This window comes from Anguilla anguilla, chromosome 17 (genome assembly GCF_013347855.1).
Source record: "Anguilla anguilla isolate fAngAng1 chromosome 17, fAngAng1.pri, whole genome shotgun sequence".
Classification (NCBI taxonomy): Eukaryota; Metazoa; Chordata; class Actinopteri; order Anguilliformes; family Anguillidae; genus Anguilla; species Anguilla anguilla.
This window is the reverse complement of record NC_049217.1, coordinates 28,134,799-28,146,942: the sequence shown is the minus strand read 5'-3', so window position 1 is coordinate 28,146,942 and position 12,144 is coordinate 28,134,799. Positions and strand designations below refer to the sequence as shown.

General features: G+C 49.0%; 1 protein-coding gene and 3 non-coding genes across 4 annotated transcripts in view; all 4 read right to left on the bottom strand.

Moving 5' to 3' along the window:
* Window positions 1–2,427: 2,427 nt before the first annotated feature.
* kpnb1 (karyopherin (importin) beta 1) overlaps window positions 2,428–12,144 on the bottom strand; it is a 31,211-nt gene continuing 21,494 nt past the window's right edge. The window contains exons 15-22 of the mRNA XM_035398300.1: window positions 11,474–11,618; window positions 10,945–11,027; window positions 9,975–10,082; window positions 9,167–9,310; window positions 7,889–7,994; window positions 7,326–7,440; window positions 5,791–5,952; window positions 2,428–4,021 (exon numbers count right to left, since the gene is read on the bottom strand). Coding sequence (XP_035254191.1) covers window position 4,021; window positions 5,791–5,952; window positions 7,326–7,440; window positions 7,889–7,994; window positions 9,167–9,310; window positions 9,975–10,082; window positions 10,945–11,027; window positions 11,474–11,618 — 864 coding nt within the window. The 3' untranslated portion in view covers window positions 2,428–4,020. The remainder of the gene's footprint in view (window positions 4,022–5,790; window positions 5,953–7,325; window positions 7,441–7,888; window positions 7,995–9,166; window positions 9,311–9,974; window positions 10,083–10,944; window positions 11,028–11,473; window positions 11,619–12,144) is intronic.
* Window positions 7,631–7,774, bottom strand: LOC118217426. Its single transcript, XR_004763183.1, has one exon. It is a non-coding gene; the product is annotated as a small nucleolar RNA SNORA79 (small nucleolar RNA).
* LOC118217427 lies at window positions 8,903–9,046 on the bottom strand. Its single transcript, XR_004763184.1, has one exon. It is a non-coding gene; the product is annotated as a small nucleolar RNA SNORA79 (small nucleolar RNA).
* On the bottom strand, window positions 10,250–10,393 carry LOC118217428. Its single transcript, XR_004763185.1, has one exon. It is a non-coding gene; the product is annotated as a small nucleolar RNA SNORA79 (small nucleolar RNA).

The following is a 12,144-nucleotide window of genomic DNA, read 5'->3' as shown; positions in this document are numbered from 1 at the left end:
CGCATACAGCTGGGGGGGGGGGGGGGGCATCTGATCCAGAAAGGCCCAGTGTGGGTGCAGGTTTTTTGTTTTTGTAAAACACACATTCAACCACCTAACAATGGTCTTCAAGCAAACCCTACATAATTAGACGTCTATTGTTTAGTACTGGGCTAAAACAAAAACCATACCAAGCCTTTTCAGATAAGATTGGACTCCCCTGGCTTACAATAAAAAATAAAAAAAAACTGTATAAACAAGATGGGTGCAAGTCCCCCTCTACCTGAATGTAAACTGCATATGTACATTTACTCAGACTGGGGGTGATGTGTCACTCAGAATTTCCAAGGTAACTGGTGTAGTAACACGGACCGTCATCTCCCTGCTGTTACCTCGAGTCACAGAACCAAGTGTACCTGGGGCATCGTGAATTTATGCCACACCCGCTGTAACGGTGTAGTTTTACAGAACCAGGTCCTACGTCCCGTAAAACGTTGCCCTGCGCCAGCGGCTCCCAAACCTGCCCTAAGGTACCCCTCGGCCTGGATCCAGGTGTTCCACGCGTCCCCGTCTCCGGCGCACCTGATGCTCGTTATCACGGGTCTGGATTAGCCGAGTCAGGTGCGGCCCGAGACGGAAACACATCGGATGTGCCTGGATCCGGCTGGAGGTCGCCAAGGAGAGGTTTGGGAAACGCAGCCCGACACCCCCCCCCCCCCCTTCTTAAGAGCCTCAAACGTAAACAGGGATGTTACTCGTTTATAAATGCTGTTACAATCTCAAAAAAGAACACTAGTGAGATTTAAGTTAAGTGTACGGATGGCCCTTGAGAAAGAAAGACAAAATGGACGCAATGAGGAGGAAAGCGAACGGTAACTCAGTGTCCTTTATTCTCCTGTTCTCTAAAGCCGAAAAGCACACACATTACAGAAACAGGTAGCACTGAGGAATGGTCACAGTTCCCCATCTACACAAAGATTTTTTCTACCCCCCCCATTTCCCTCAGGGTGTACAAAATAATCACAAAAGGCAAGAAGTCATTTAAAAGAAAAAGAAAAAAAAAAAAAAATCAAATCCAAAAAAAAGAAAAAAAAAAAAAAACCAAAAAAAAAAAAAAAAAACCATGTAACCTTGATCAAAGAACCAGACTAGGCAGCTGGAAAGAATTGTGATCCATGACAGACTATTACATCACCAGCACCTCCTCTACAGCTCAAACACAGGGCCTCAGCCCCGCAATGAAGACCTGCTCAGCTCAGAAAGGCACATGTTCAACATCCTGATTGGACATGGCAGGTAGGCCAGGACCAGGGGGGAGGGGTCAGGGGTCAAGGGGTCAAGGGGTCAAGGGTCAGGGGTAGAGAAAGAGTGGGCAAGGAAACTCGACACGTTGGGACTGGTAACTGGTAAAGAACGTACCCACACCCTCAATGTGAAAATATCGGTAAGTTAGCTGCTGGTAAAAAAAAAAAAAAACCGCAAGCCAGTCAGCTTTTATTTTACATTTTTTTTGTTTTTTGTTTTTTTTTGTGTGAAACCAATGCCAGCTTTTTGCCGAAAGATCTTAAAACAGACCTTTTTAAAAAAAGATAAGAAAAAAAAATTTGTGTATAACTTTGCCCTCCCGTTCATATGCTTTTTTCTTGTGTCTGTCGAATGCGAACTGACACTTTTAAACGAAGGAGAGAACTGAGCGTAGTTTCTCGTGTGTCCGCAAAGGCCTTCCGTACACAAAAGGGAACGCGAGGAGACGGTGGCGATCGCAAAGAACGACGACGCCCGGGCAAAGCCAGCACGGAAAGATCCGGAAACGGCTTCGTCGAGAGGTGCAGAGCAACGTCGGAGCTCAGGGCTGAGGGGACACCGAAACTGGACACCCCCCCCCCCCCCTACAGTCCCACAACGGGCCACGCCCTACAGCCCCGCCCCGCCCCACCCAGCGCCTCAAGGCCAGTAAGCCAAACGCCTCACTCCCCTTACTTCATTTGCATAATATGGCTATAGGCTATAAACAATGTAAACATCGCAGTTGCCGGCAATTTAAAAAAAAAAAAAAAAAAAAAAAAGAAAAAGAAAAAAATCGTTTTTCCTTAAATTGAGGGTAAAGTCGGCGGCCGTCCCCCCCCCTCCCAGCGATCGAGTTTAAACGACGGGGCGGCGTCCGACTCTCGCGGCAGACGAGCCGTTAAGGACACGAGATTCGACGTCCGATTCCGGATACGGCGGGACGGGGGGCGGGGGGAGAGGGGGCGAAAAAGGCCGTTTGTGCCACTACAATACAGCCCAATTACCAGTCGAAGGTGCCGGCCACACTGACAGAACAACTGGGACCAACCCCCCCCCCGTGCCCACCTGCCACACCCTTACTATATGAATTCCTTATGACCCCTCCCCCCCCCCCCCGCCCCCACCCCCAAAAAGAGCAAAAGTACTGAAAAGTGCCAGGGGAATGTTTGATATCTTTTTTTATTTATTTATTTTTTTCATCTGCAGTGGAAAAATAGAACCTTTTACAAATGCTTCCATTTATTTTAAACAAGCGCTGTGAGTATTATTTCCAGCTAAGTGCAGCAAAGAGACAAACACAAATGGAAAGATTCGTAATGAAAGCATAGGAGGCCCAAACTACTTTACATTTTTATAATTTTTTTTAACAAGAATAGTTTGCTTTTTTTTTTTTTTAAGTGTATTTTTAACTTGCTTATTATTTATGGTCTCACATCGCATCTCTCCGAAAATAGGGCCCAGTTTATCTCAGTCTTTGGCACACTACTTAAACTGGAATATTAAAAATGGGGAAATTTCCTAAGTGTTACCTGTCAAAATTAATGAATGCCGTAGACAACAGCTGCAAACATGTTCCTTCGCCTTGAGAACCAAGCACATTAAGTAAAATTCGAACGTTTGCGTTTGTGTTCACAGTTTTGGAATCAAGAGGCGGGAAAGATTTTTTTTTTTTGTTTTTGTTTTTTTTGTAAGACGCCTACACTGAGGACAAGAACCCCCTCCCCCCACTTAACCTTTTTTTTTTTCCTAAATAAAGGTCTGAACATGTTAGCAATTTTCTTAAAGAAAAAAAAAGAAAAAAAAAAAGGAAAAAAAGCAATCTCAAGTGCTGCCATTAACTTGACACCCCAACCCCCTCACACAATGTGTCAACTGTATTTGCATTGAGTTTTTTTTATTTTTTATTTTATTCTATTATAGGGAAGTGAAGAGAGTGAGAGTCTCTCTCTCACTCACACAAACACACTTGCTTCGCATGGCCTGGCCGAGTCTAGCTGGTCTCCCATGCAGAACAGGGCAGCGGCTTTCACACAGGTTTAAAGCAGCCGGCCCCACCACGTCCAGCTCGTCTTTTTTTCTTTTCTTTTTTTTTTTCCTTTCCTTTCCCCATTTAAGCCATTTCTTCAACTCCAACAGCCCAAAAAAAAAAAAAACCAATTTCTGTCCAAAATCGTTTGTATGTTGTTTTTTTTTTTTCCTTTCTCCTCTCGCGCTCTCTCGTTCTCTCTCAATTAAAATGCTGTTTGTTTTTAAATTCTCAGATCTCCGTTTGAAGTCCTGCACGTGAAGTGCTTTGTAAAAACGTCTTCCACAGACCAGTCAAAGAGCAAAAATAAGTCCTTTTTTTTTGTGAAAAGAAACTCCGAGTTTGGCAGTTTTTTTTTTTTTTCGTTTGTTTTTGTCTACTCTGGTAATCCTTTTTGTTTCGTGTTTGTTTGTTTTTGTTTAGTTTTTTTTCCCCTGTGGCTGACTGATAACCAGTTTAAGAGTTCTTGAACGAGCTGGCTACAGCTGTCCAGACGGTGACGTCCGTGTGGTGGTGTCCGATTCAGTCCGGTGGTGGCAGAGAGCCCCGGCGCGGAGCTGGAATTGTACTCGGATGGTATGATAAAGCCTCACTCACTCACTCTTGCATTCAGACACACTCTTCACTTCTGCTTTAACTGGTTTTCGCGAAAAGACAGAAGAAATTCCAGTGGAGCATTCTCAGCGGGTTACTTTTCCCCCCTCTCTCTCGCTCTCCACAGGCTGCAATCTGTAGAGGGGGAGGGAGGGAGAGAGGGAGAGAGAGAGAGGGAGAGGGGGAAGCAGGAGAAAGAGAGGTTCTCTGCGTTAATACCAAAGATGTTCAAATGACGTCTGCATGAATTTCTGTCTGGGCCCAGACCGCAATTCGGCGTTGAGTGAGCACCACACACTAGCGTTAAATACATGTTCACAGCAAGCTTCTGCTTTGTTATTCGCGGTGTGAGCTTATCAATCTCAAAACAGATTCCTACACAAGCAATCATGTTTAAATTCAGTGTCGTTCCAGTTGTTGGACCCATTTCAATGCCCTCAGGATTGGAGTTTTACGACACCAAGTTTTCTGTCTTAATGTCAAACAGTTTGGGATTCATTAGCTCGGCCAACATGCAAATTCATTGGCTTACTGCAGGCAGGTTTTTAACCCTTTCAGGCATAAGATCACAAATGGGCGATCAGAATGTTCTTAACTGAACATTCTAATGCTGATGTCACAATCGCTACTGGTGACGGAAAGCAACCAGAGTTCTAGAACACTGACTTCTAGAATAAAAAATAAAAAAAACATTTCAGAAAACCTACTCTTCAAAGGGTCAAGGGGTAGCAAATTTGTGTACACAACTTTAAAATATATTTGAGAGTACATTTTCTTCTAGCTGTAGCATGTAATGACAAAGAAATACAGTAGCATGCCTAGCACTTTCGGCGCTCAGCCTCCTAATGTAATAATGGAAGACTAATCGCGATTGTAGGCATAACCTGGAGTAAGGTTTGTGCAATTTGTCGCAATACCATCTGCTCCACAGGCATTTGACCTTCATCCCATGCACATCTACTCAGAACGGCAACCAAATAAAGAACTAGCTCAGGAATTAACGCTCAAAGATATTAACAGCCAAACTGATATTTAGGTTTGCACAAAAAAATGCAGTCAGTTCGCAATTCTGTGGTTAACTCAACAGAATTAAACTAAACGAGTAAAAGAAACACACAGCACAGCAGCAACATAAGAAATCATTCATTGATGTTGATTCGATTATACATCACCATTAGAAACCAGCCCTTCCCACTAAAGTGATGTCAGTCATTCTGTCTGCAGACGCGTTCGCACGCTCGCCCCAGTTAAGCAGTCATTTAATGCCGATCACACAACAGCCAGCCCCATCTGAATAACGTTTTTAACGACGTGTCATTTGCAGTACAAACACTTAACGTACCGCAAAGCCTGACGGTCTGGGACTCATGGGGTAATGGAGCGGAAAAGCTAAAGTGGCGGCTGCCAGGCGTCGATACCGCCATTATCTGGGGAACGCAGCGTGCGCCATTTCCGCCACATGCATGACTCCAACCCCCCCCGCCCCCCAAACCCCCAAAAAATCTCCAGGTCTGGTTCTTCAGCTGCTTATGAAGAACCACAAGGAGCTCCTTATGGGCCACATGCATGCTTCCAACCCTCCCCCCACCCCTCCACCTCCACCCCACCCAAAAAAAATCTCCAGGCCTGGTTTGTGTGGCTCCTTATGGGGCCACATGCATGACTCCAACACCCCCCACCCCCCCACCAAAATCCTGCCCCCACCCCCGGAAGAAGAAAAAAAAAAAAACTCACCAGGCCTGGTTCTTCAGCTCCTTATGAAGAACCATATGTATTCTCCTTATGGGCCAAATGCATGACTCCAACCCCTCCCAAACTCCCCCCCCCCGCCCCGCCCCTCCCCTCCCCAAAACCCTGCCCCCGGCCCCTGGAAGAAAGAAGAGAAGAAGAGAAGAACTCCTCACCAGGCCTGGTTCTTCAGCTTGCGGAGCTCCTTGGTGGCCCAGGTGGCCAGGGTCTTGGTCTTGCTGGTCTTGGACCGCCGGCCCTCGGTCAGCAGCTCGTTGATGAGGGGCCGCACCTCCACCAGCTTCATCACGTCCTTCCCGAAGGCCGTGCAGAGGTCACTGCGCACCGGAAAGGGATGGGGGGGGGGGGGGAGGGGGGGGGGGGGGGAGGGATGAGTTTTCGCACACCACCCTCATAAATCTAGGACCGACGACACTGGTCCACCAGGCGATGTGTCTGCCAACGGCCCGCACCTGCCCTCTGTGCTTTTTCAGTTTTATGTCCCGGTTTTAAATCAAACGGGGTCCTTTTTTTTTTTTTTTTTTTTTTTTACAAAATAAAAACCTTTTTGACAAAATAAAGTAGGTTACGAAGCAACGCTCCTACGCTTGTGCCCACGTACTCTGAACTCAAAACGTGCTCACGGACCGTAAAAGGCACAAACATCAGCGAGTCTGAACACCGACGCTGTTGTACAAGACGCGGGAACATACTGTAAAATAGTACTATTGATTACTAACAAGTCCAGGGCACAAAACCTGAAAATTATTCCAGTTAACTCAGGCTAACAAACAAGCCCAATGAGAACAGTCTAAAGCAGGGCGGCCCAACCCAGCCCCTGGAGATCCACCATCCCCGTACGCTTTCACTCCAACCCTAACAAAGCACAACTCATTCAACAGCTAGAGATCTCAGCTGCCAATAGGCAGAATCAGGTGTGCCAAATCAGGGTCGATACGAAAACCTACAGGACGGCAGACCTCCAGGACCAGGGTTGGGCAGACCTGGTCTAAATACAACCGCAAAGCCTACCAGCCTACCTGCCCGGACAAGAAAATCAGTAAGTGTAACACAACGCAAAAGAGCAAATCACAAAGTCAGAAAGTTAGCAAATGCACCTATTCAGAAGAGAAAATTCTCATGAGCCAAAAGTCATGTGGTTGCGAATCTAAAGAGGCCCGAAGGACGCGTCATACTAAAATGTGGTTGTCACTGATCACATGGTGCACCTGCGCAATACTGTACATCTCCCCTTAAATCTTCCAGAAAAAACTTCCTGCATTGAGTAACAGTGGGACCAGTCACTGCAGCCTGCAGGGGCGTCATTGACACTGTGCTTGTTAAGCAGGGGCGGGGGGGGGGCAGTTCCGCTGCGGGGGCTCTGATAAGTGTTTGCAGGTTTCGGTTCCCACCAACTACCCCCGGCTGAACGAGCCAACCGGGCGTGTACGCCAACGCCGGTTCACTCGCGGGTTAGATCACAGAAAAACGACTCATACAGGAACGCAAGAGCAATCTATGGCTGTCGTTCAGGCGCCTATCAATAAGCGTAGCTAAAATGGCAGATGGTTTAAATTAGGCCTAATTAAATTAAGGCTAGACGTTGGGGACGAAAACCAGAAACTGATACAGCTCTCACTGTCCACCTTTGCTGTAAAGAAAAGAGGGGTGGAGTGGGGGGGGTGGGGGGGAGGTTATTTGGAGACGTTACCCTATAAGGCCAGCGGAGTTGGCCACCACGCCGTCGGAATGGTCTTCGTCTTCAGCGATGTGGTGGATGAAGGACAGGATGAACTCCACCCGAGGCTGCACCAGCATCACGTCCGCTGGAGCGAGAGAGAGAGAGAGAGAGAGAGAGCGAGAGAGAGAGAGAGACAGAGAGAGAGCGATGAAGACGCAAGTCAACCGCCAAAGAACGTCGCCCACATCACGCCGTTCCGCGAAACTCAAGCGGAAGGCATCGTTTAAAGCTAGCGTGGGGACCACCAGTCGGGACACCCGATTACCAGCGCCAACGCGTGTTGGGTCCCGCAAATTCCAGCGTTCGCAGGGGCAGCACCCGCCACCTCACGAACTCCGGGTGAAAAAGACCCGCTATGATCTGTGACAACCTAAAATCCTAGCCGCCAGATCTCGAAGCGGCAGGAGGAACGGTTGTCAGTTTGAATCGTTTTTTTAACTGAAACTAAGGGTTTAAAAAAACAAGCAAAAAAGCACAGGAAGGAGGACAGCGTGGTCGGGTAACAGGGGCCAGAGAGAGGGGGGCACACTTACGGTGAACGTTCTCCTGGTCTCCCTTCAGGCCCTGGATGATGCCGGTGTAGGCCTCCAAACAGCCTTCCCGGAGCTCGTTCAAGTAGTCCACCATGTCGTAATCCGTCTGTCTCAGCACAGACACAGACACACACACACACACACACACACACACACACAGCCACAACCACAAACACACACACACACACACACACAACCACAAACACAGACACACACCCAATTCATAAGTTTAAAGAGTCTCACTCACAAAGCAGGGCACTTCTAACCTTCCCCCCCTCCCCTCCCCTCAACCGAAATGCTGAACATTTTTGAGGCGTTATTTTTAATTTATTTTTTTCGAGGGGGGTGGGGGGGGGACGTCGAATGAAGTTCATCGGCAGAGGTTTTGGCACCCTGCAGTAGGTGCACAGGTGTGGAGCTGGAGGCCACACCCAAGGCTCGAGGGGAGAAGCGATGCCTCGGGCTGGCCCGCCTCAAGATTTAACAATATAACCAACAAACGTTAGCCAGCACGCTAGCGCGCTCGCTCTGAAGGTAGGTGCCAGGTTCTGGGAGCCAAACGTTCCAGCTGGTGCCCCCGTGCCCCAAAATAATAAAATAAACAAGTGCCACAAAATCAATAAATCTCAGTCTGCGTCCCGACCCCCCTGGGGAGATAACGCCATCGACCCCCCAAATCTGCAGAAATGCTACCGCCGTCTGCAAGCCCTCAAAAGAGCTGCGCTCTCTACCTCACCGGTGCAAACACTCAAAATTAACGATTTAAAAAAAAAAAAATTTTTTTTTTTTTTTTAAACTGGCATGAGGCTGACACCTAGACAGGACCAGTGTACAATGTCAGAACACCGCCAGCACCTTACACTTTTTAAATCACCACCTCGTGTGAACGCCCAGCTAAATCGGCACATTATCTCGCAAAAATTGTTTCCGTCGCACTTTGATTAAAGAGCCAAGCAATCGGTTTGTACAAATTACCCACAGGCCAACACCGAAAGACATCCGTCAGTGCAAAACGCGTGTTGGGTCCCGCAAATTCCAGCGTTCGCAGGGGCAGCACCCGCCACCTCGCAAACTCTGGGTGAAAAAGACCCGCTATGATCTGTGACAACCTAAAATCCTAGCCGCCAGATCTCGAAGCGGCAGGAGGAACGGTCGTCAGGTTTCATTTCTTTTTTTAATAAACATTTTTAATAAAAAAAACACAATGGCGATCCGCAGCCATTCCGCCCGCAGCCTCACAGGTCGGTGACGGTAAAGGGGCGGAGTCGGGGCGCTCACCTTGTCCACCTGGGCCTGGGAGGCCTGCTGCAGGGTGTCCAGCACGATCTCCAGGTACTTCTTGAACTCGCCCCCGATGGCCAGGGCGATGTCCCCGAAGGCGCACAGGATCTGGGGCTTCACGGACCGGTGCACGTTCTCGTTCTGCGGCGGGACAGGCGTTCAGAGGCGAGCGGGACCCACGCACAGCGGCAGCAGTGGGGGGGGGCCACAAGCCGAGACACCAGGCCGCAAATCAGCCGGGTCCCCCCTCTCTCACTCATGACCCCCCACTTCCAGGCCCAACTCCCCTAAATATCACGACTTGTAAATCTAGTCTCTCAGATACCACAAAAATGACAAAATATTTAATGCATTACTTAACAAGAGTGTAAATTTAATTGGAATCTACAAAGGGGGGGGGGGGCATGAAATGCATAGACCCTGAGAACTGAGACCCTCTAGGGGCGTCCGGGACCATGCACCCCCTGGAAAAATTCTTTTTAAAATAACAGCTGTGAAATGATCATTTCTGGTGAATTATAAGGTAAAATACTTAAGATCATTGATCAGTATGCCCCAGTCACATGAAATCACCAACTTTATTATATGAAATCATTTTTTATCATCGTCATGCTATTTTATTGGGGGGGGACAGTGGACAGTTTTGTAATATTGGGGGGGTTGGAACCCCTTTATCAACTTTATCTAACTTTAGGAACTTTATCCCTCCATAAATTATACCCTTGCTTCAGTGAACACTATTCACAGGGAAGCTTGTGAAAACCCATGTCACCATGGTGACACAGGCCCCGCCTCCCGCACTCACCCCCAGGTTCTCCAGCAGCAGCTGCATGATCTCGTCGCAATACGGCAGGATGTTGGTCATGAGCGCCCGGCACAGGTCACACACCAGCCCCACAGCCGCCAGACACACCTGGGGAAGGACGTTACAGGCGTTACATCACACCGTGTTACATCAGAACGCGTTACATCAGAATGCGTTACACCACATCACACCGTGTTACATCACACCGCGTTACATCAGAACACCTTACACCACATCACACTGCGTGTACCTATGAGGTATCAGTTAGTGTAAACGCGTGTTGGGTCCCGCAAATTCCAGCGTTCACAGGGGCAGCACCCGCCACCTCACAAACTCTGGGTGAAAAAGACCCGCTATGATCTGTGACAACCTAAAATCCTAGCCGCCAGATCTCGAAGCGGCAGGAGGAACGGTCGTCAGGTTTCATTTCATTTTTTTTTTACCATTTAAAATAAAAATAATATGCCAATCGGCACCAAGAAAACAACGTACACACGTGACCAGCCAATTAGCAACGAGCGCAAATTTCAGGCACACGCATTTCCCCCCACCATTTCGGGTGCCGGAATTTTCTGTGTTCATATTACATTTAACCCGAATTTAAGAGACGTCCAGCACACTGCAGCTGAACGGGCAGAGCACTCTGGGAGGAGAAGGACGCGGTGGGCTCTGACGCGGACTGGATTACCCACGCGGACGGGATTCCCGAAGCGGACGGGATTCCTGACGCGGACGGTATTCCTGGATGGCGAAGGGATTCCCGGACAGGGGGGAGTGCCGCCGGTCCCAGGACGAGCGCTTCTGGCTGGTCGCCCGGTCGCCTCCCCAAACTCTAAATCTTACGTACGGAATCCCGAACTTAAGCAAGCGACGGTGTACAAGCCGGAGCAGGCGGGCAGCGGTCCTGAGCTTCGGACGCTTCTCCGCACACGCGAGCACACACTGAAATTAAACCGGGAAAGAGGATCACCTGATACTCCGCGTAGTTCTTCAGTCCGATGCCCAGGAAAGGTTTGAATGCGTCCATATACTTCAAGAAATCGCTTCCCAAAACTGTTGAAGAGATGGCAAATAACCAACATTACAGTGTGCAGGTGATCCCTCCGCATGCAAACCGGACCAAGCCAGTTTAGCAGGGACAGAAATGGATTCCATCAGACTGCAAAAGCCAGTGAGGAGACAATTCCAATCTCAGCAGGACTCAAGCCTACTCCCAAAGACCTGTACAGGGCTGAATTCAGTAGTGTGGCTGCTGTACAGGGCTGAATTCAGTAGTGAGGCTAGTGTACAGGGCTGAATTCAGTAGTGAGGCTAGTGTACAGGGCTGAATTCAGTAGTGAAGCTAGTGTACAGGGCTGATTTCAGTAGTGTGGCTGCTGTACAGGGCTGATTTCAGTAGTGAAGCTAGTGTACAGGGCTGAATTCAGCCATGAGGCTGATTTCAGTAGAGGCCTGTTTTCAGGAGTTTGCCCCCCTACCCCCGCCCCCCCTAGACTCACCTTCCACGAGGGTGCTGACGGCCATGAGGGCGTCCTCCTGCACCCCCCCAGAGCCGGCGGTGCTCTGGAACATGCGCAGGAGGGAGGCCATCACCACGTCCGAAATCTGCAGCGCGTCCTGGTGCTGCACCTTCCGCAGCACGTTCTGCACAAACACGAGGGGGGGGGGGGGGGCGTTAGCAGGGGTTCCCAAACCAGAGCTGGAGAGGAGGAGGGGGGGGGGGGGGGGGGGGTCAATTCCACTACAATTCATTCAATGTATTAATTTGAAAAATCTGCACTGAACACAATGGACATATTTTTTGTAGGACAGGAATTGATTTTTGATTCAGCAATCAAATTTAAATGGGAATCCGTTCAGGACATTATTTCAAATGTAATCAAAACCCCAACCCTGTCCCAAAGCCCTCTCATCGTCCCTGAAAGTCTGTCACAAAAATAGCCAGCTGTTTGAACACCATTACCCAGCAGCCACTGCGGGCTGTGACACAGGGGCTGCTTACCACACAAGCGCCTGGAAGCAGTGGACAGCCGTACTGCTGAACCAATGGTGCAACCCCGCCCCACGGCAGCCAATCAGGCCACGAGCTCTACAGCGCAACAATCGATTCAGCCACGCAGCACATTCTCTCCAGAGCCGCGGGGTCCAGGCTTATCTGAACAGGGCCGGT